Raw genomic sequence first — 19,465 nt, forward strand, 5'->3', positions numbered from 1 at the left:
AAATATTACAAAATGCATAACATTCCATATCTATATTTTGTGTATGACACAATAATCATTACTACACAAAATGCCTGTAAGGAATCTATAAGAAATACTCCAGCAGGAAACAAACCTGTTATCATTGAAATTTTCTAATTAACTATTTTACTAAAAAAGTTGCAAATTGCCTTTAATATCTGATAAGTAGATTGTAAGACAACAATTGCAGCTTCAAGCATTTCAGTTGTAATATCAAAACAGGTATTCTAAATTTCAGCTGCAGTTTCTTACGTATCAACTGTTTTTCACCTTAAGAGTGAAAAACTCATCTTAGTGTCTGTGTTTCCAACTGCTACAGTTAAAAGCATCATAATCAGAAGCAAGTGTTCTGTTCTAGATGCAATGGCGCTATTAACTCTTTCATGGAAAACACAGATCTGTGAAAAGTCAGGACCCTATTGACATTATATGAGAACTGAACAAAGATATGCACGCAGCTTAAAAGAATGGTTTTAACTGCTTGTGGAATCAATTACTAAAGAATAAATCAATTTTCAAAAGTAATGAATAACGTACCTAGCAAAACAAAATAAAATATCCCTTCAGCAGGAATTTTGCTAATCATTGTCTACATTCAGAAACAGAGCCTGTATCTTGAATTATATTGAAAGAACGTAACCCTTTCCTTCTTGAAGATCCCTACTAACACTGACAATATGCAGTGCAGACAGTAGCCTATTAAGATTCATTGTGTAAGCAGCAGCAAACCATTTCATGAACAGGACACAGCAAACAGCCAGATGACAAGACGACTTTAAACCACATCTACTGGTATGAAAACACTTCCCCTTGAGTCTTCTTCCTATCAGCTTGGTAACACCAACAACCCCTTCATATCCTAATGCTATATTTCTCCTGCTGCGTCTTTACTAATATTTGCCATTTTATTCTCCTCCAAAAGAATTACATCCAATTCCACTTTATTTGAAGCTGCTGTAAAAACTCCCACTGATTTCAAAGCAAGAAGGTATAGGTTACCAGTAAGTCTTTCAAAATGAAGACCCACTTTAAAAGTCTGGCTTGCCTTTTTTTATTATTCTGCACATCTCTTAGTTCAAATGGTTCAACATCAGTTTTTAGTAACTGGATAGGTTCAGTTTGGTCTCGTCCAAAGAAAGTACTGGGCACAGTATGATGCTGGTGGCGTTGCTCAAATGCAATGAGGTCTTGAAGTGGAATGAGTTTTTGTGCCTGAAAGTGTTGAGAGAGAGAAAGAAGCAAAAACTGCAGTCAGATTAGATGAAAAGAGCAGGTCCAGTTTGGATCTCAGTTATAAAAACACAGCTAGTGTAGCAATTTGTAGAGAAAGTGAAAATGTAATATTAACACCATCAGACCAGAATCTCAGCTAATGTGTATGTGTAACCTATTTTCTGAAACTAAACTAAAAGATATGAATTTTCTCCACAGAATATATTTCACTAATATTTGCATTTGTAATGTATGTAGTTGAGGATGAAGGCAGGAACCGTGCAATGTAGACAAGGACTGAAGAAGCACCTTTCAAGGAAAAACATTTCCATTCTTTTCAACTGGAATGTGCAAGCATATGAGAGTCTATCAGAACAACATTTTTCAAAATACCAGGTTCTTGAATCCAGAAGATTTTCTTACCAAGCGTTTTAGCATTCTATTCTGCCCTTATAAAAGAGGATTTCTCACTGCATTCTTTGTTTTTCTGTAAATAATTCTATTTAAATTTCTGTAAAAACAGAACTATCTTTTACCATATAAATATTTTCCAGTATTTTAGAGAGTAAATTCCTTACATTCATTACTAATGGGCTGAATATTAATGAACTATGGAATGTGGAATCAATCTAACATCATTAAAAACATTTCCAAGCTTGCAGCCTGCCTCATATTGACAATAAGAACTCACTTTAGTTTCAGATCCCTCTGGTAGCTGTGCTGAACACTTCCAAATTCCATAGTCTGGAAACATTAACTTAATTTTGATGAGTAAGAAACAATGAAACTCAAAAAACCCTCCAACTTAGAAAAATATATTATTAAAATCCAGTACCTTCTTTTTTTGAGGTAAATTAGCATGGAGTAGTGATACTCCTGTGTGCTGTACTGTTTCTCTGCAGTGAGTCTCCTTTGTTGCAGGTTTAACAGGTATTAAATTAGTAGTGATTGGCTGCCTTACAACTGGTGGAAGTTTAGGTACTGGGTCAAGTTGCAAGTGCAACAGTGGAATGCCAGCCAGGTTCTGAGCGATCAGTGCTTTGTCCTTATTCACATTTGCAGAGAACTGCTGCTGAGGTGGAACGTCTTGCTGTCCTTCATACTGATCTAGATTCAGGTGTTTGGGAGGTCCCTTAAGCACTGTTTCTGCCCATCTTTTCTCTTCCTCATGGATTTGCCTTCGGATCTCAGTGTCATATCTACTCATGTTCAAATCTTCTTTTGACTTATCCTTTCTTGGTGTGTACGATGACTGATGGTTCCATAAGGAATCTGATGAACTCCAAGCTACTCGTGGTACTGGGGGTGGTCTAGCAAAAGCTGATGACATTTCTATTGGATGTAAAAATGCTGGTTTGAAATGATAACCTGATTCAAGCTTAAGCAAAGGAAATCCGTTTGAGTAATTCAAGTTTTTTTCAATAGGGATAAGCTTCAGTGTTTTCTGGATGTTTGAGGAAGGAGCTAGGAGATGAAGTGGCTTAGTAGGTGCTGAAGAATGCAGATCTTGAGATAGTGGCATAAATCCCATTTCTTTGTTGTGGCTTTCTAATAGGCTTAAAGAAACATTCACATCCAAATGATTCTAATTCAGAGAAGCAAACAAAACAGCATTAATAGCAACCATGCACTACATATGCACAAAAATGGCATAAATCTTTTTTGTCTACAGCAATCACTACAAAAACATTTCTTAATTTAACAGGACCAATAACCTACCAGGTATACAGAACTGTCTTCATAAATGACACTTTGATATACTTACTTTTATATGGCCATTGTTGCTTTCATTTCCTAAACTATTCCCTGGTTGAAAATCAGAGCTCTTTAGACCAGGTTTTCCATTATCTTCTCGAGTGGGCAGCTGTGTTTTCAGGGAGCCACTGCCTTCAGCAGTGTGTGCAGGCTGGCTTCCTTCCAGGTGAACAGACTGATGCTGTTGCAAAATTTGTTGCACATTTGGCAGGTTGGCAAAGGATGACTGCACTATTTGCATTAAACTCATGAAGTTGATTTGCTGTAGCTGGGTAACACACAAAGTTAACACTGTAAACAACTTTTAACAAGAATCTTAGCAAAAATTCTATGTCTAGGCTATGTTATAACTGTTCATTATCCTGTTAACATAGGTGACAAAATAAACAACATCCCAACGTTTCAATAATGATTCATTTGTGTGATTTTTTTATTGCACTGGGCTTTCTTTTAAGATATATTAAATATCTCACACAGACAGATTATGCTAAAGTAAGAAAAATTCCTTCACTTTTTTGGTGAAGTTTGAGTAAATGTAAGGTCACATAAAGTTGTCTCCATGTACTAACAAAAATCTAATCCTAGTACAGCTGCAAAGTTACAACAGCTTCAGAATTTTTCCTAGTCTACCGTATTAGAGCACACTGAGTTATGTCAACTAAAACACAAACTTTTATTATTATATTACGCATTTTCTTGAGTCAAAAGCAGGAGTTATGTCTAAAATAAGTTTTCACAATGGTTTACACAGAACTGGAAATCTCTTTCAAAAACCACCACAGACAGAATACCTTTAAAATAGTAATTATCTCCATTGTTTTAAATAACACAGTTCAGACTGTGAACACTATTTTCAATAATGAGATGCTCTCACCTGAACTAACTTAAACATTTCATCTTGGAGCATCTGCCTGACCGTTTCTGATGTGTTTAGCTTCTCTTCTGTAGGGACTTCTTCCTTGACTTCTTGCTTCTTTGCACAAATGGAAGTATTGGAGGCAACACTTGACATACTTGACACAACAGTCTGAGAAGGCTGACCCTCACTTAAAGAAATCTCTGTATTACTTAAGAAGAAAAAGAACAAAACCATGAAAAACATTCATAGTTCAGAACATCTATATGAAGTTGTCTCAAATCAATCCAGAAAATTTTAAAGATATCTTTATTTTTCTAAAACATAATTAATTTGTAGGAAATATGTAATAATTAACACTGCACAATCTTCACTGGTGAGTATGTATGACATTTTTCCTAACGCTTCCTAATATACTGGATGAAAAACTGAAGTAAAGATCTAAGTTCTATCTGATTTTTTAGTCACAAGGGTATCTGAAATGTTATCTTCACTAGAGACACAGGCAGAAAACAATGATTTGACAGAAAGAGGGCCTGGTTAGTCATAAAACGAAACATCTGATGGAAAATGGAGGACATTATTAGCTGAAATAAGAGAGACGGCAGATTCGGTTTCACTTAAATAATTAAATATACATTTATATATTTGGAATTAAAAAGCAACAACAAAATTTCTGATCAAAAACCAATTAAAATTAAAATAACATGTACCAGATGATACAATATACTGAAATTTCTTGCAGAGATAATTACGTCTTTTAGTAGGGAAAGACTATTAATTAGACAAAGTCCTTAAATGAAGAAGAGAGCGTTAGGATTTACATTAAATTATAAAGAAACTGAAGGACTTTACCCACATCAACAGAAATTGACCCAAAAGACATTTCTCTGTTTAAGAAAAATGCTGGCATTGCTACAGGTACAGGCAACCTTTGGAGGATTTTTCACAACTGAACAGGATGGCCTCCAAGCATGTGAAGAAATAGAAGCATAAAGCAATGGCTAATAAGTAATACTGAAAAGGTTTTGGATATGTAATAGGTGTGAAGGGGCACAGGAAGTCTTTTGGAAGACAATCAGTATGTGTAAGCATGGCCCGAAACCCTGGAAGTTTGAGAAAAGCTTTTTTAAAAAAAGCTGGCATGAACAACTCAAGAAGGAAATGAGATTAAAGACACATGAAAATGGAATCCAAAGGGATGTGCAGTTCAGATCTTCCTCTAAACTGAAAAAACTCAGAGGACTGTTCTAGAAGTGAAAGCCTGAGATTGACTCCTGACCCCTCTTCCCAACTCCAACATTCTCCCTGTTTACAGAAATATTATGTATATATTTATGTGTGTCTTGCAGTTGCTGTATTTTATAATAAATATGAATATGTTTACAATGTTATTGGTTAGGTGTTTTATGTAACACTGCATCTTCTATAGTAATATTATACAATTCTAATGATTCTATCTGAACCAGAAAATGAAAGTATCATTTCTCTTTAAATCTGGTAGCTCTGAATTAACATGTTTGATTCATGTGATATTCTGGACACCATGCAAGAGTATGTGATCCTCAAGGATTACAGCACAAAAAGGTTTCAGGAAAGACTACTTAGTACTACAGTTTCCAGGTACAATATACTATACCTGCAAATATTTTGTAATCAAATCTACACATCACATTACTTCAGACTGAAAATTTAACAGGGATATTCCATTTTTTATTATAGAAAACATTATAGGTTTATCTTACCTGGGAACTTCTGCACCTTGTTCTAAAGAGAATGACTGAGAAATGGTACTAGTAACAACATGCATGCTATAAAAAAAGAAAAAATGTATATTGTAAATACTACAATACTAATAATTTGTTACGCTGTTTATTTTCATTTTATATAAATTTAAATACATATATGTGTGTGAGTGTCTATCTCTAACCTCCTGAAAAAGTACTTTAAATAGTACGAGATAAAATAACTGAAAGCCACCTGATCAGAGCTATACCAATCTGTACTGCTTCAATTACTGCACTATAGTGCCATTTGAGTTGGTAAATATTGACATTCATGCTTTGTCTCCCTAGCAATCAGAAACTGGTGCAAACAAAAGCACTGAAAAGGTTCTGGCTATTCAACACAAACAGCAGACAAAAAAGAGGTTGATCTGAGTTGACAAAAGAAGAGAAAATGCAATTTAAGCAATACGGGTAGTATCACTACAATCTGCATTCCTAAAAAAGAAAAGCCAGTTATGATAAGAAATCCTTGAGGGCCATCTTATGTGTAGTTATTTTTCTTTCTTTCAAAACAAAAATACATCAGTTTAAAATAGTAGAGGATTCTAACTCTTTCTAAAATTAAGCCATTTAGAAGTTTTTCCACAAATTTTATATATACACAGGAATATTTATTTACATGCCACCACAATTAATAAGATTTTCTAAATTTTAAGACATTCAGGCACTGTCTTTCAGAGGAAAAGGTTTCATTACTACAAATTTGGTGGCTTCAATAAGAAAGCTAAGTGAAATAATAAAAATAGGTTGATCTTCTTCCGTCATTAACACAAATTAAAAAATCTCAAAAGACCAAGATGACTCATGGTAAACATAACAAATCCTGTGTTTACAGAATGTAGCATTTCTTCCCTTGAAAAACTTCAGAGAAATCAAACTGAGCAGTAATCTATTCAAACAGATGATGTGACAATCAGGTTTATGGACTGTTTCTATAATTTTATATACATTATATTATAAATGTAGAGGTATTTTAAAAAAATAAAATTCAAAAAAATACCATAATGAAGTAAATTTCTTTGTGTGAAATACCTCCCTCCCTCCCTCTTTCATGAGCTAAGAAGCTTATCACCCATACCCATTTTTATCTCACCTTCTGCTTCCTAGACACCAACCTCTCTTTCTTCTACGTTGTTCAACAAATTAACTGTTAAAATCTCCTAGAATAACAGCTCTCCACCTGTATTTAGTCTGAATATGCTGCTCCTGTTTCAGGTCTGGAGAACGAATTGTGTATCTGAAAGCTTTTCCAGTTCTCCTCTATCCTTTTCCCAGATATAAAATACACGTTCCCACAAACCATGCCTCTTTTATTTGATCATTACTAAAATAACCACTTATCCACCCAGCACTTTGTATATGTGAAATACCTGTACACGTGAAATAGAAGATGACTGGTTGCTATAAACAGCAAGAACGCATTGAGACTTCACTGGATACCATAATTAACAAAACTACTTTTGATTTTTAAGCAAAGTTAAAAGACAAATTAAAATAACAACAAAAAGTCTCTCACGCATTCTGTTCACCCTTTCCTTCCTTTGTCTCTTCCGCCTTTTGATCTTCCTGGGGACTATCTATACCTGAAATGGAGACCTGCTGGAATATAAAAAGATGTAACTGAAATTGTAAATTTTTATATCCCCCTTCTGCTTCAATAATGTATTATTTTATTAGCTTAAGGCAAACATACTTCTGATTAATCAGCTACTTAAAAAAATCTGGCTGAAAAATAATCAAAATTATATACTTATCAGAAGGCAGTTACAAATCAGAAATAAGGAGATGTCTTAATGATCCATCTGACCATCTTTCTTTTTAAGTCATCACTATGACTTTTTATTTTCAAATTCATACCATATAGTATCCTGGAAATATACTCTGCTAATCTTGTACCCCCTAGGTAAAGATGAAAATGTAGAAACAACCCTATTATACACAAACTATCTACAGACTAAGAAATTGAAACAAATGCAGGATTCTACATGTCACAGATTAACTACAGTAAAATGCATTGCAGAATTGAAGACCACAATACATTTATTGTTTCTAATCCCATTAACAGCGCTGAATCTAGAGTACTAAAGGCAAGTAAAGCGATGGCATTGCAATTCACGTTTCAGCATAATAGCCCTTAGCCATTTTCAAACAACGGAGACTTATGACCAAAGACAATGAATGAAAAAACAAGGCTTTTTTACAGATCCAGACTGAGTTTTTGGACAGGAGAAAAATTAACATTTTAATATATTTAAAAACCAGCAAGCATGCAAACAAATGGTAGAGTCTTTACTTAATTATCCTGTGACAATTTCAGAGACAGAACACATTTTCAAAGAAAAAAAAGTTGTTAATACAGCTTTCTAGTATAACAAAATACCCACAAAAATTTGGTCTATTAACAAGAAGATCATCTGGTTTTTTTCAAGTCACATGCTTTAGTATATATGTGTGCATGCATAATCTTATATATTTATATGTAGTATTATACATTCTATAGATTTAATGTAATTTTTATGTATATATAGATATATATAATATATATAGGCATATACATATTTAGTTTTACAAAAAATGAATTAGTTTTCAAAAGTGCTCACAGAAGATCTCACTTTACTACTGTTTAATTACTTGTGACTTTTACTATTTAATTAAGCAGGAAAAAAAATTCACCAATCCTAAATGCTTTAAGCCTGCTCTCAATTTCTTAAGTATACTGAGGAATTCAGGATATTTTGAAAAGAGTATTCATAATAATTTGATGCTTCTATGCAAGATGGTAACTTGCCTTTCCTCTTTGATGTTCTACAGGTTTGATCTTGATAGAGCTATTGGAACTCTTTGGAGTTTCATATGGCTCCTCAAAGAACTCTACAAAATAAACACAAATACACTAAATCAGAAAACTATATGACATACAGCACTGTTACGTGATTTCTGCCAACCAGTCACATTAGTCCACTTTTTTCCTAGTGAGGAGAAAGGGGCTGAGAGATGTCTCAGCAAATTAAAAATTTGTGTTATTACTAGTCTTGAAGCATGCACCTGGAATTTAAAAAAAAAAAAAAAAAAAAAGCAAGCAGCTTATTTTCATGGTAGGAATATGATAAACTTAACCTATGCATATTCAGCTCTTACAATTTTAAAATCCTATTTTACACAGTAGCATGAATATTTTTGAAATGAAAGTTAATGAGAGAATGAAATATGTTATTGTACATTGTCCTATCTCTACAGCAAAAAGAAGTTACGTAAGTGAAAAACTGATCAGAAAGTCTTGAGAATGCAATTGTATAAAATTTAGTTATAATATAAAACGATACAGTAATAATTTCAATAGAACAATGAAAACTTATTTCTATTTTTGGATTAAACATACAGAGGGACATATAATCCTGTTCAGGCAAAACTCCTACTGTTTTATATGTCAGACCATAGTAAAAGGATATACCATAAAAACAAACCTTCTCTTTCTGATGTTACACCTAATTCCTCCAGAACAAATGGTCCCACTTCATTAACATCTTCAGTCACATGAGGTACAGAATAATTCCCATGATTAATTTCCTTCTTATCAAAGTATTTTGACTTTGTAGACATTCTGGTAATTGGAATTACAAAAGGTAATTAACAATAGAAATACTATAAGTATCTGACTTCATTTAAGTATGCTGTTCCTCTCAGATTGCAGGCTAGTGCATAATTGTAAAAAACCACTGCTGTGATATAACCAATGTTCACATAAATTTTCTCTCTGAATTTAACATAAACCAAGATTAATATTATTTTTTGGTATAGCTGTGATATTTTAGTGACATTAATGGTACAGTCTTTCAGATGGGCTATTTCCAGAAAAATGTAACCAACACATACGATCTACCAAAAATGGAAGTCATATACTGCACCATGACTTCAAAATCATCTGGTTAAGATTACATTTATCTCCTTCACAGAAACTTCCTTCACTAAAAAAAAAAATTGTCAGAGAAGACACAGAATAATGTCTTAGAATACTAATACCAAAGATCTTTTGTTTATTTAGTGCAGCACAAGATGAACAGAAATGTCACAAAGGACATCAGGTTAAGGAATCTCCATGTTCAGAATTCTGTAAGATGTTAACAAATAAAATATTTACTACCTTTTCCATCTATTTTTGACATGCACACATATGAACATAGCTAGGTTACAGACCCAGGGAAAAGTAAACTGTTGTTGTGAACTTTCATCTCAACACAAAGAAAATTACACTAAAGATAGTGAAAGTTATCTGAATTCTTTGAGAAAGCCATGATATCAATTATATCAGAAATCCAGATTCCATTTCCACATCACTAAGTTTGTGAACAACCACGTACAATTCAATTCATAGGTAACAGCTACATCGTTCATTGTTTTCTACTTAGAGGTATGTCTGCTGATAGAGAATATTTTATCTGCTTCATGCAGCTGTGAACAATATGCATGAGTTTGACTTTGCACTCAAAATTTAACATGTATATAACATGTAATAACAGTAGAACTCTTAATACTGACATGCTGCTTAGCTGAGGAATTACAACCAACCAGATTTCTTAGGTTAAAAAAAAAATTTTACCCCAAACCAGTTTCACAAAGATCATCATAGGCTTGTACACTCTGGATATCAAGAGGTGGACTGGCCAGTAAGGAAGAGCCTTCATCCATACTGCTTTCTTTCTCTGTCCTAGACTGGGCTTCTGATAGAGATGCAAATTCTTTCACATATTGATTATCCGGACTCTATTAATAATAATAATAATAATAATAATAATAATAATAATAATTCACTAGTTTAAAAAAGATACCCGATACTTCAAAAAAACCCCCAACGATTCATATAGTATGTTTATGCTTAACTTCATATCCTTTTCTCTATTATAGAGCTGAGAAATTCTGGGTTTGCAGTTGCCTGTGGAACTTGAGTTTTGTCCCTTTTTGCATTAAGTGAAGCAATGATCCTCTGAATTATCCAAAGGAAACATAAGACATCTGTCAGCATCAACTGAACACCAATTGTCAAAGACACTATGTGACAATTAAATATACTCTATACAAAGATATACGGTAAGATTTGGCCTTCATCATGTGTAATACGAAACTCTAAAATTATCACTGAAGACACTATGAAAGGCAAAAAGCTGTATCATCGTGCAGTTAGATGCACGCACAAAATTTTGCGAGTAAGTTGTAAGCAAAATACAGGTGGTGCTTGTCAGAAAGCAGAATATACAAACCAAAACCAAGACAAAACCACTTTTAATTTGGGAGAAAAGCCTTCTCCAAAAAACCACACAACCTTCTCCCCTGAAAGCCTTTCATGTAGACTTAAAGAGGATAAGCGATCCAGTTGTCCCTAAATATGAAATAAAGCAATACTCATCATGTTCTTCTGGCAAATCTCTTATTTTGCATTAATATACATTCTCCAACTCTGTGTAACAGTGCTAGATAGAAATTTAAAATTCCCTTTTCATCAATCTTTAACTAGTTTAAATACTCCAGTCAGACTGTATCTGTCTCAAAGACAAATTAATCTAACTTCAAGTGTCCCCAGATAAACTATTTCTTTATTCTTTGTCTTGTTTTCCATGATCTCCAATACTAGGTTTCTTCAAAGATGATGTCTAAGATTAGACACAATGGCTGAACTTGTAGGAATTTTCTCAAATAATGTGGTATCTAGATAAATGAGTTAGATTTTAAACAGGATTTCGAAAGAGAATTTTAATCTCCAACCAAAGTCTTCCTACAGACAGAATTCCAGTATTCCTGGAACATTTCTCTTTTCATAGCAACCCTTAAAGGAAAGGCTATTAATCAATATTCCAGGTTTTACTGGGAACAGAACTATGAGGTGAAAGATGTGTGTGATTTTTACTGGCATAACTAACTCACAAATTTCACTGACACTCACCCATCCTTTTTCTTACCTCAAATTTCATGCTCTTTGCTTGAGATCCGTCTCTGTGTAACTGTTCTAACAGCCACAAAGAAGTAAGGACAGCAGGTGCTGATGTTTTCACATGTATCATCGGTAGAATCTCTTCTAAGGAATCTTGTTTATTGGAACCACAGAGCAGTCTTTTATCAGACCATCTGATCATCCACTCAAGCAATTTTGCAATACTGCTCAACTTACCCATCAATTCTATAGCCAGTTCTTCTCCTGGTACAGTATCAACTATATCAACAGTTTTGTAAATGTATTTAGAAGTTGCCTGAGTTTGCAGGCTAGAGGAATTATGGTTAGGAAAGGTCTGGCTTGCTGGTGCAACGGTGACTCCTTGATTGTCACTCTGAGCTCTGTAAATTGACTTGTGTTTTAAACCAAATAATCCTTCATTAAGTCCTTTCATTAGGTTACACACAGAAGGTTCTGTTGTCTGTACAATGGACTGTACAAGGGTTGGATTTTCCAAAATACTTTGGTTTTCATTATAGACAGATGCTGTTTCAGAATCACAAGATGCCAGGGTGACAGTATAGCAAGACCCTGCTCTAAACACATTTTGGTTTCTAGTTTTGCCTTGTCGACGTTTTAGTGTTGTATGAACATCAAAAAAGAGAGAGTTTAATTCATGCTCTCGAAGAAGTCCAGAAAAGCTAGTAAGAAATGGAACTCCAAGGTCACTATACTTTAACAGGTCTCTCTCAAGAATGTAACTCAAAAAGAGTTCTAAAAAAATAACATATTCATCATCATCACGTTCAAATTCCCATGTACCAACTATAGGCAAATTACATTGATTACACATGTCTTTTCCATATGCTTTGTCTTTATGTTTTGTTTTCCAGTTAAGAGCTTTTATCTTGTGTGTGATATTTTTGCTACGTATTTCTCCTTGTCTCTGATGTTCATTATCCCTGTAAGACAACAAACATAAGTACTGTTAACACCAAAATCCATTTTGAAAAGAATTACACGAAAAAATAAGTAAATGCAACATTAGTTCTTTTACTTCCTCTGTCGTTAAAAGTGAGAAACGTTTAACAACTACAAATTTACATTAATACAATGTTAATGTGGCAAATTAATCAAATGCAAAATCCATAGTTTTTACAGAGACAGCAACTCAGCAGTATCATATATGAAAGTGGTCATAGCTGATAAGAATTTACACTTCAATAATGTACCAGTCACATAGTAACTGATACAACATTGGCAGTTCTAAGATTTGCCAAATTTATAATTCTTCATCTGATAAATCACCCAAAGTGACAATTATCCTGTTTGGTGAAAAGATTACTTGAACAATAAGAGGCAACTTTTTTTCTTTTTCTTTTTTTTTTTTTATTTAAATAGAAAGAATAGAAAGCTTTCTTTACTGCCTTTTCCATCTATTTTTGACATGCACACATATGCTGCAATTTTTTTCATACCTCTGAAGTGAAGGTGTTTGAGCTCTCATTTCTTCAGTAAACAAAGCATCAGAAAGTGTATCTGCTGTGTCAGCATCACTATATACCTGAGGATTCCCAAGATCAGTAAGTGTGCTTCTGCTTAGACTAGTGCCTAATGAGACTCTGTCATAACAGTGTTTCTCATCATCTGCTGCCCCCTCTTCTGCTGGTTCCCAAATATTAATTTCTATGGGGCCTATGTTCTTTATTACGCGTCTCAAGGCCTTCATTCTCACTTTTTCAGTAGCCTGTATAACAACAGACATCATTTCTTCACTTTCAGGACCTACCAAAAAGACAAGTGATTTTAAACACAAACTTTCAGTTTTCAATTATTCTCTCAAATTGAGACATGAATGAACTTTGAATCATCCTAAATTATAGCCATTTATAAATACAGATGGAAATTGTGATAAAGTGAAGAAACACCACCAACTTGGAAGTCATGATATTCTGTTACTGGTATAGACATATCAGAAAGAAAACACAGAATTTGCCACAAAATTCTCTCAAAGCTGGCTGACTGAAAACTATAATAATTGTTTTACATGGGGTATGAAAGAGGTTATTGTCACAAGTTAATTAATAAGTACAGTAAAAAAGAAAGTTAGTTCAATATTTCTGGAAGAAGGATTACCTTTAACAATACTGTGTCTGAGTCGCTGCTGAAGTCCATGATATTTATCCCTTAGTGGAACTCTTATATCTTCAGGATCAGGAAATGCTTTTACAAAAATCTCTGCCACCTGCACAAGATAAAGTATCTTTAAAGTAGCTAACATACAAGTAAGGTATAATTCCCAACAAAACTTACACCACTAGAAAGTCTAGAAACATTTGTGATGATCTCTATTGCTTTTGTTCTAGCTTTAATGTCTTTTACCTTTTTCATTGGTGGCAATTCTCCAAGCAGACTCAAAATAACATCTTGAACTAATTCTTCAACATTCATGAACCTGCAGAAAGGAAGCATTCGACAAGCCCACTCCACTGCATTCAGACAATGCTCAACTGTGGAGGCATCATATTCATTCTTCTTCAGATCCTAAAAAAACCACCTTGCTAGAGAAACATTAATTGGTATGAACAATGTATTTCAGCTCAATTATTCATATGTGGCAAGCTGTAATGATTCTTCCCCAGCCAACAGAAAATGAAAATCTCTAACTTAACTGCCAAACAGAGAAGTATATGATGCTAGGAGACAGATCAAGGTTGTAATGGACGATAACATATATAAAAAAAAAGAAAGAAAGAAAAAAAGAGGGTTTTTAAACCAGCTTAGGAATTAATTCCATTAACCGTAACACTCTGCTGAATAATCTGTTTGCAGTCATTCAGAGTAAAAATGGAGGATTTGACTAACTAGCTGTAACTAATTAAATATACTGAATTACCAGGGGAAGTAAACAATTTTACTGTGACTTGAGGTGATCATAAAATCTTTCCTGGGAGCAAGATATTTAAGCCAACCGAGAGGCTTTTAAGATGGATCAGTTTATTTTGAAACAGACAGTGGTTTCTATCTCATTTGTCACTGCTGCACAAAGCTCAGAAAAATCAGAATCTTCTACTATTTGAAACAGAGCCATCCTGTTTATTTAAGCTTGATTTTTCTGGTGAAAAGAAATTTTGGACTTGTTTTAAAGGAAGCAACCTTTGCTAAGGACAGCCAAGTTGCTAGACTAGACAGGACAAAAATCAACATCTGCACTGTTACAGAATATATGACAAGTATCAGGCTAGTAGTTTGTTTCTTTTTCTTCCTTGACCTCCAACATCAATTGATGAAGGTATAGAGTAGAGAAAACATAATTAAATTTTAATATTTTTCATTATTGTTTTTGAAAAAACATTTTTTGGTGCATTAAATAGACACTGGTCAGGAAACACCCCAAATACCTTAATCTAATGGGAAAAAAAAGTAGTAAATACTTAGGTAGACAACAACTGTAGAAACTATTGCTCTTCTAGCAGTATCTCTTCAATTACTTGAGTTAAATACAAAGCAAAAGCCCAACAGAAATAGTATTAGAAAGATGTAGTTCACATGGACAGCATTATTCTGTAGCATCAAATAATGCGCATTATGGCACTGTGCTAATTTTGTCCTATTAAGCAAATAAAAGTTCTCACAGAAATATAGAGCAGACATTTAGAAGTCTTCTTATAGCTTTATGCAATTAAATTGTATCTTTACTATATTAGTAATATAATTACCTTATGATTGTTAATATTTTCCCTTGCAGTTTGGTACCGCCTGCAGTTGTCAGATAACCTTTCACGAACATGAAACATCCAACACAATGCACATAGCTCTCTGAACCAACCTATGACACAAACATGCAGTATGTTGAGATTCTATTTTAATAAATGAAATAAAACAGCTTGAGATTTTTAGCTAGAAGGAATTAACAAACAGCAGTTAAAGAAAAAAATTACTCATTCTTGAGTTTTCAATACTGCTCTGCAGCTAGAGCTCTGTAGTATCACTTAGCATTCATTTCTTTCACATTTGCCACATCTATAACACACACAACAATCCAGAGCAACAACTTTCAGATTCAGAGTTTTGATAACTAACATAAAAGCTGGAATGGGAATGTGTTTCTGCACAAAATTGCAGTTACTATTTCAAACTAGTATGAGTTTCTTTGCACCTATGGATTCTCACTTGTTCTTTTTTCCAGCTCTAAATGATTCTATTTTATTGCATACAGACCTAAAATTTTACAGGTAATATCATCAAACTGATGGTCTCCAGAAGATGTAGATCTATAGAAAACAGTGCGGAAATTGGAGTAACGAAGCAAAGTCTCTGGGAACGGACTTAGCAAAGGAAGAGATCCTTTCATTCGAATCTATAGATAGTAAAAATAAATAAAAAAATAAACAAAGTGGAAATAAAAATTAAAGTTTTGTATGTATCACTACTAAACGTACAGCCTCTTAGTTATTAGCAGAATACTGCCAAGAACAGTAGAATTCCCTCAAGGTTGCTTTCCATTTTCTTCAGATCAGTATTCTGAAAATTAGTTTACAGGAATATGTTCAGCATGAGTTACAGCACAAAAAATGCTTTAGTCTACATGGTACTCATCATATTCATGATTACCATGAAATACAGGAGCAACAAAGTATTAAGAAGAACTAAGACCACAATTAAGAAACTAGTTTAATCCAACACAGTCCAGGCTGCCGTCAACCAAGGCAGACTAGTTTTCCCTCCTGTTTCAGCAGGTACTTCTGATCACCTCCCCATGGCAGCATTAAGCATGTGACCATGCAATGAGCAAACAGAAGGAATTATTTGTCAGTCAGACTAGTTCTTGATCTGGATCATTACATGAATGCTGGTGCAGGGGGGCTGAAGGAAGGCAGGCAGGCAGACACAGCCCCTTCTGTATGAAGTCAACCTTCTTTTAAGTGGCTGTGTAACAATGACCTAAGAAAAGCCTAAGTTTACACAAAATTTTTTAATCAATATATTCTGAGCTTTGTTCTGTGCAAACAGAACGCACATGAGTAGAATGAGATCTTGTAAGTCCTATGCACTGCGCACTAAGGTGACCACTTTACCTGAAGTGAGCATCACATTGTCTCTTATGTTCAACCCTAAGTGATCTGGAACACACTTTCAGTTAACAGCTATAACTCCCAATTAAAATCAGCTTGTTTCTTTGAAATGGAGAAAGAAATGAGCCTGTACATTACCAAGTGGGTACAGAAAGACAGTAAAAGCAGACACTTTATGAAGTAGATATTCTGTGTCTTTAAGTTCTGGTTTCCTAAAAGAACTAAACATGCAGTGTAAAACTAGAAGACATGTAAAAAACGTGACATCAAAGTCCAGATGAGACTGAATGCTTCAGCAATGCAATTGCAAGCTTGTCAGTAATATTTACAACTGATAATCAAGTTACAAAAAAACCAAGTTAAATGCTTACTTTTTGCATTATTTTTCTTGCCCACTTCAGCTGTGCAATATACCACTGTGCTGCAGGGCAGGAACAATGAGCAGCCCGGAGGAGCAAGATAATTCGCTGAAGAACTCCTGACACTTTCTGACGAATTTCTCTCTCAATTTTTAAAAGAATGTCATTGCAGTTTTCCTGAAAAATGCGAATTCCAAAACAAAAACAAGCCCCCAAATTAGAAAGGACATATACAATAAGGAATCTGACCTAAACATTGTTTGTGCTCCTAAGAGTACTTCCTGTCTTCTTTAGAGCATAGACACTTTATGGAAAAAACACAGAGGCACACATACTTTCTTATCACTATGGTGCTACTTTAGTAAATGAATACACATGGAAAAAAGACAGAAAAATGAGCTGAAAGGAACCAGAATAAAGATCATGATTATTTCATAAATATATTCAAACAAAGACCCAAGGAACTGCTATCATGGATGCTTACTTCACTCAGAGAAGCTGGCTGAGGACAGTACAATGGTGGTGCTGGAAGATAAAGCCCATCTGGAACTAAACCATACAATTTTCTGCCAAGATCCTTGCCAGAATCCATCAAAAGCTGAAATGTCTCTGAAAGAATATCAGCATCTGCCATAACAGCTGCTTTCAGTAGCTCCTGTACTGAACTACAAAGAAGATTTGCATCTTCCTCTTCAATGGGATCTATAAAATATTAAGCACAGAAACCGATAAATTAATTGACTCAATTAATATATGGCCTTCATTCTGAAGTTATGAGGCTACGTTCTCAGAATTTGCATTTGTCTATTACAACGTATACATCACATGTACTCACTTTAAGATAACATCTCTCTCAACTGAAAATAGTATTCATTATTAATTTTAGGTCTTGTGAGAATAAGGGAGAAGCTATTGCCTTTCTAGAGAACTGATCTTTTCAGCTTTGCATTTACTTGGCATAAAATTCTGGCAAATCATTCTCACCAAGCAGGCATAAACTAGGTATACTATTAATAACGACTGTAACAAAGTCTTTTATCAGTAAGCATGATGACCAAGGAAAGGGAAATGTATTTGTTTGATCTCGTTTACATATGATTACATTTTTTTCCTCACGTCCTAGAAGCAGCAGGATCTTTATTATACATCACTAATTAGTTCCTGAAATTTGCATAATATTATACTGCTCTAGTTCCATTTCTACTCCTCCTACTTGTCTTGAAGTATGTGCTGCCTAATCTTTCCGCTACCTATCATACTTAGAGATTTTATATACAGCATATATATGTGTGTGAGTTATCTGTCTGAAATAAAACCCTTGGAAATGAGTACAAAAGAAGCATCTACATAGTGTCTGGGATATGGCTGAGATCAAGATTAATTAACATTCACCTGCTGACAGGAATATGGAATGTGGTTTCCAAACACACAAAAAGAAAGTAAGGAATAGACATCATGCCAGTAAACTTTCTACAAAATGTAAACAAGGAGAGATTGATCTAGCTAACTGGAGGAATTTCAGCAGTAAAGTATTAAGTTAGGTTATGTGATAAAAAGCTTATACACACATACAAAGGAGCACAGAGACAAGAGCAGGTGGGGGAACCTGAATAATACCTAGACCCGTCTACTCACAGTAGAAAAATCAACCCACGAGAGGCTCATGTCCACAAGCCCAGAGATGCACAGCAGCAAATTATGTACTCAGAGAAACGGACACCCTGTCCAGGCTCTTCCCAGGAGAGCCATCAGACATAGCATCCAGGTATGAAACCCATCAAGGTGAGCCAATGGGAGTGGGTCTCTTCAGTACCTTTTGGCTTGAGACAGGTTACTCTCAAGAAAGATAGGACATACTGAAGCATGCAGGGGAAGAGCTTCTTGGGATTGCACAAGGCTCATTATGGGATCTTCAGGAAAGAAACCAAAGGTATGGCATGGAGCTGTGGCAGCCTCACCTCCTTTAGGCCCTGTCAGCACATCTATTTTCATGGGTGAGGGACTCTATTCTGTGTGTCTGTGCACAGGATTTTAAGTGCCAGCAACTGGAGTGGGACCACAGGTCAGAAAGCCTGTGTGTCTGGGATGTCAGCAACTACAGCAACTGGAGTTAAGTCAAATCAAGTGCCAGCAACTGGAATGGGACCAAGGGTCAGAATGCCCATGTATCCATGGTGCCAGGAACTGTAGCAAGTGAGGCTATGTAAGTGAATGTGTGAGTGCTAGCAAGTATCAAGTCAGACTAACCCACCGGTGGAAGCACCCTGTGAGCTAGAGGTGTGCACATCTCGCTCTTGCAACAGTGAGACCACAGGAGCTGACAGTGACTGGAGGGACTGGTGAAGACCTGGCCAACTGCTGGAGAGATGACTGGGAGACCTGCTTGTGCACCTGCATGTCTCTAAGGGCAAGACAAGGGGATCTGGATACTGGAAGGACCAAGTGAGTTGTGACCACCTGCCAGAAAGACAGTGTGT

At 34.9% G+C, this 19,465-nt stretch overlaps 1 protein-coding gene across 1 annotated transcript in view; it reads right to left on the reverse strand.

The window, feature by feature from the left end:
• Positions 1-19,465, reverse strand: part of CPLANE1 (ciliogenesis and planar polarity effector complex subunit 1) — a 60,273-nt gene that overhangs the window by 19,080 nt on the left and 21,728 nt on the right. The window contains exons 18-34 of the mRNA XM_069776309.1: positions 17,473-17,690; positions 17,001-17,165; positions 15,776-15,914; positions 15,274-15,383; positions 13,937-14,098; positions 13,691-13,799; positions 13,033-13,339; positions 11,583-12,516; positions 10,229-10,392; positions 9,096-9,232; positions 8,420-8,502; positions 7,148-7,230; positions 5,590-5,655; positions 3,863-4,055; positions 2,999-3,256; positions 2,069-2,818; positions 1,004-1,233 (exon numbers count right to left, since the gene is read on the reverse strand). Coding sequence (XP_069632410.1) covers positions 1,004-1,233; positions 2,069-2,818; positions 2,999-3,256; positions 3,863-4,055; positions 5,590-5,655; positions 7,148-7,230; positions 8,420-8,502; positions 9,096-9,232; positions 10,229-10,392; positions 11,583-12,516; positions 13,033-13,339; positions 13,691-13,799; positions 13,937-14,098; positions 15,274-15,383; positions 15,776-15,914; positions 17,001-17,165; positions 17,473-17,690 — 4,108 coding nt within the window. The remainder of the gene's footprint in view (positions 1-1,003; positions 1,234-2,068; positions 2,819-2,998; positions 3,257-3,862; positions 4,056-5,589; positions 5,656-7,147; positions 7,231-8,419; positions 8,503-9,095; positions 9,233-10,228; positions 10,393-11,582; positions 12,517-13,032; positions 13,340-13,690; positions 13,800-13,936; positions 14,099-15,273; positions 15,384-15,775; positions 15,915-17,000; positions 17,166-17,472; positions 17,691-19,465) is intronic.

The sequence above is a fragment of the Haliaeetus albicilla genome, chromosome Z, assembly GCF_947461875.1.
Source record: "Haliaeetus albicilla chromosome Z, bHalAlb1.1, whole genome shotgun sequence".
Taxonomy (NCBI): Eukaryota; Metazoa; Chordata; class Aves; order Accipitriformes; family Accipitridae; genus Haliaeetus; species Haliaeetus albicilla.